Source organism: Talpa europaea (assembly GCF_964194135.1).
Source record: "Talpa europaea genome assembly, chromosome: 16".
Taxonomy (NCBI): domain Eukaryota; kingdom Metazoa; phylum Chordata; class Mammalia; order Eulipotyphla; family Talpidae; genus Talpa; species Talpa europaea.
In genome coordinates this window covers 39527596-39530900 of record NC_140084.1, presented here as the reverse complement: position 1 = coordinate 39530900, position 3305 = coordinate 39527596, and the positions used below count along the sequence as shown (strand labels likewise).

At 56.3% G+C, this 3305-nt stretch overlaps 1 protein-coding gene across 1 annotated transcript; it reads right to left on the bottom strand.

Moving 5' to 3' along the window:
• Positions 1–1709: 1709 nt before the first annotated feature.
• Positions 1710–2705, bottom strand: LOC311186000 (free fatty acid receptor 2-like; the record flags this gene model as incomplete). The annotated part of the gene is made up of 1 exon (XM_084256885.1): positions 1710–2705. One exon carries the CDS (start codon positions 2703–2705, stop codon positions 1710–1712), a length of 996 nt encoding a protein of 331 aa, XP_084113011.1.
• Between the last annotated feature and the right edge of the window lie 600 nt (positions 2706–3305).

Here is a 3305-nt window from a genome sequence, read left to right as displayed (position 1 = left end):
TCCAGTGGAAGGCGCAGATGCCAGATTGTCATCTTAAAATGGAAACCAGATCCTTCCACTCTTGCTTAAAGCCCTAGAAAGTCTTTGGCAGCTCTTAGAATAAATCCAGACGCCTATTTATGGCCTAAAAGACTTGGCATGGGCTGGTCCCTGCTGACCAACCTTTGTCCATGCTCCCCGGATCACAGTGTTTCAGCCCAGCCATTCTCCACGCGTGACCGTGACCCACAGCGCAGTGTTACCTGGGACCTGTTAGCAATTCAGACTCTTGGGTCCCCTCCAGACCTACTGGTTCTGAAACTGTGAATGAGGAGAGTACTATACACTTCAGCAACCTCTCCCTGGGGTTTCAGTCCATGTGGAAGTTTGCAGACAGCTCTTTCAGCCACCCACAGGCCTGCTCTCCGGCCTTGAGATGCTGAGGTTTTCTCCCTCCCCTGGGCCTTTGCACCTGTTCCTAGAGCCCTCTTTTCATGGGATTCCATTTGGCAACAGCTTTTTACCATTCAGGGCTCAGCTGAACATCACTGCCTCCTAATCCCCTCCCCCTCCATCGTGTTTTCTCCCATGTTCTTATGGTCACGTCTTTGCAAAAACCACTCGCCACATTCTGAATGTACCTGGCTTATTTATTTACTTGCTTATCAACCACTTCCCATCATGCCCCCCACCTCCATGAGGATGAAGCCCCAAGCAAGCAGGTACCTTGTCTCTTCCACACTCTGCACCCGTCATCAGTACATATTTGTTGAAGAAACGAACCACTAGTTTCCCAGTGCAGAAAGGGGCCACTCACCCAATGACTGGATGAAGCTAAAGCTTCACCCTGAGAATCCACGTCCTGCGATTTTCTTGGACTTTCCTGAGTCTGGTTCTCCATCCCGCTTTGGCCCACCCTGTGCTTGCAGAAATGTTACAGACACTGTGGACACTCGCTTCAGAGTTACAGAATCTTTATTTTCAATCTGCCAGACCAGACTGTCTTCCTGTGCTGAGTCAGCATTGATCTCTGACTGATAGTGCCAGGCTGTTCTTGGCCTACATGGGGTACAGTGTGGGGGGGGGGAGTGGAGACAAGACCCAGACCTCAGGCAGCATCCCGTTAAGCAGGGAGAGACCCCCTTTCACACACACGCACACACACACACACACAGATGCCTGGCGCATACTTACAAAGCAGTAGGGTAAATCCACACATGCAAATCTATATCACAAGAGGTCTAAGCCCCCTGTCCTCCCTCTTAGTCCCTGTGGCTCAAATATTCCTGTGTCTCTTTGGCCTCACTTAGTATTTCTCCTTTCCGGATGGCTTCTTTCCAGCATCGACAGCTAGACCAGTGTCTAGGTGTCCTTTCAAAGCTTGTGTCAAGGTCTCCTTTGGACTCGGCTTCGGCTCGATCGCCCCTGGCCACCGGCCAGTCCCAGCGACTGCATGCATACTAGCTACATCTCTTCAGCAACCCAGATCTGGTAGTGCTTCCACACTTGATCATTTCTTCTTATGTCATGGAGCCGTGCTCCCTCGGGAAGGAAAGTTCAGTCAGGAAGGGACACCAGGCAGGTGAGAGGAGCTGTTTCCAGCCCCAGCAGTGGATGGGGACTGAGGATTCCGAATCCCAGAAGGGACACCGCAGGAGAGGACACCTTGTCCTCTCCCCGCTGCTCCAGTCCGTGGAGCCCAGAGTGCTTCGGGAAGTCCAGGTGCACCCCTAGTCCGTGGCGTAATCAGAGCTCGGGACTGTGTCTCCTTGACTCACGCCCCTGTCCACGTTGGTCTCCTCCCCTGTGTCTTTGCCTCTGCGTCCCAGCAGGGAGGCGCTCCGGTGCCGCAGCGCCTGCAGCCCTTTCCCGACCGCTCTGCGCACCGCGGAGGAGGAGAAATAGAAAAGTATGGGGTCCAGACTGGCGTTGAGGGAACTGAGCACCACGGCGACGGTCCGCCATTTGGGGCTTTTCTGGGTAAAATATCCCACCAGGTGGGACACGTTGTAGGGCCCGAAGCACACCAGGAAGTTCAGGAGCGTCACCACGGCCAGCCCCACAGCTCGGCGCCGCCGCTGGGTCCCCACATGGGGCTGCGTGAGCATGATCCACACGAAGCGCCAGTAGCAGAAGATGGTGACGGTCATGGGGATGAAGAAGAGGACAAGGCACAGCTCCAGCCGCATGGGGAGCACCACTCTCAGCTGCCCTGTGTTGAAGTCGTCATAGCAGGAAATGGGGCCACTGGTGTTGGTGCGTTCAGTTGTGTTCAAGTACTGGACGATGATCACGATGCTGCAGTGACTGAAGGACATGACCCACGCGATCAGGGCCGCGATCACGCCGTATATGGGCCGGCGGGACAGCTTGTACTGCACGGGGAAGGCCACCCCCAGGTAGCGCTCGATGCTGATGCCCGCCAGGAGCCACGTGCTGCAGTAGATGCTGCTGTAGAAGCCAAAACCCGTGAGGGCGCAGACTATGTTGGGCAGGTACCAGAGGAAGTTAGCCGCAGCCTCGATCATCTTGAAGGGCAGCAGCAGCAGCAGCAGGAGGTCGGCCAGCGTCAGGCTGAGCAGCAGGATGTGGATGGGGGCAGGCTGGGGCTGGCGCACCCGGCCCACGAAGGCCCGCAGGGCCACAAGGTTGGCGGGGAAACCGGTGAGGAAGATTAAGATGTAGGCCGTGAGAATCAAGGCGTTCCTCGTTTCTGGCAACTCCATTCTGAAAGAGGATGGACAAGGCAGGGTCAAGGAGGGGTCCCACTCACAGCCCGCAGACCCTCCTTTGATTCAGGACGGGAACATCCTCCCTGGCTGCTCCCCTGCCCAGGCGTTCTGCTGTCTCCTTGGCTTGCTCACGCCACCTGCCAGAACTGCCCAGAGCAATTATTGACTTTGCCTTGGGCGGGATATTAAGCAGTGGTTATTAACATTTGCCATCTTGTGTCTCTGGGGGAGACCAGCCCTTGACTTCCCAAGGGAATTCCCCCTCCCCTTTCCCGAGCCCTGCTCCTCTCCTCCCAGATACAGGAAGCTGCTCATATCAGTGTCCAGCTGTCCTTCAGGCCCTTCCTCGGGCAGAGGCCTGCGGAGAGAACTGAGACCCAGGCCCCGTGGCGGCTCTCCCCCGGACCCCGCCCCCTGCCACGAAGGGGGCGCCCAGCCCCCCACCTGTCTTCCTACCTTGTTTTCCTCTCCTCTTGCAAAACACAGATTCTCCTCCGCCTCTTCCTTCCCCGTGCAGTGTGGACTCCGGGACTACATGGAAAAGGAGAAGCTAATTAATGAAGCATCGGGAGAGGGGTGCAGGGAGGAAGGGTG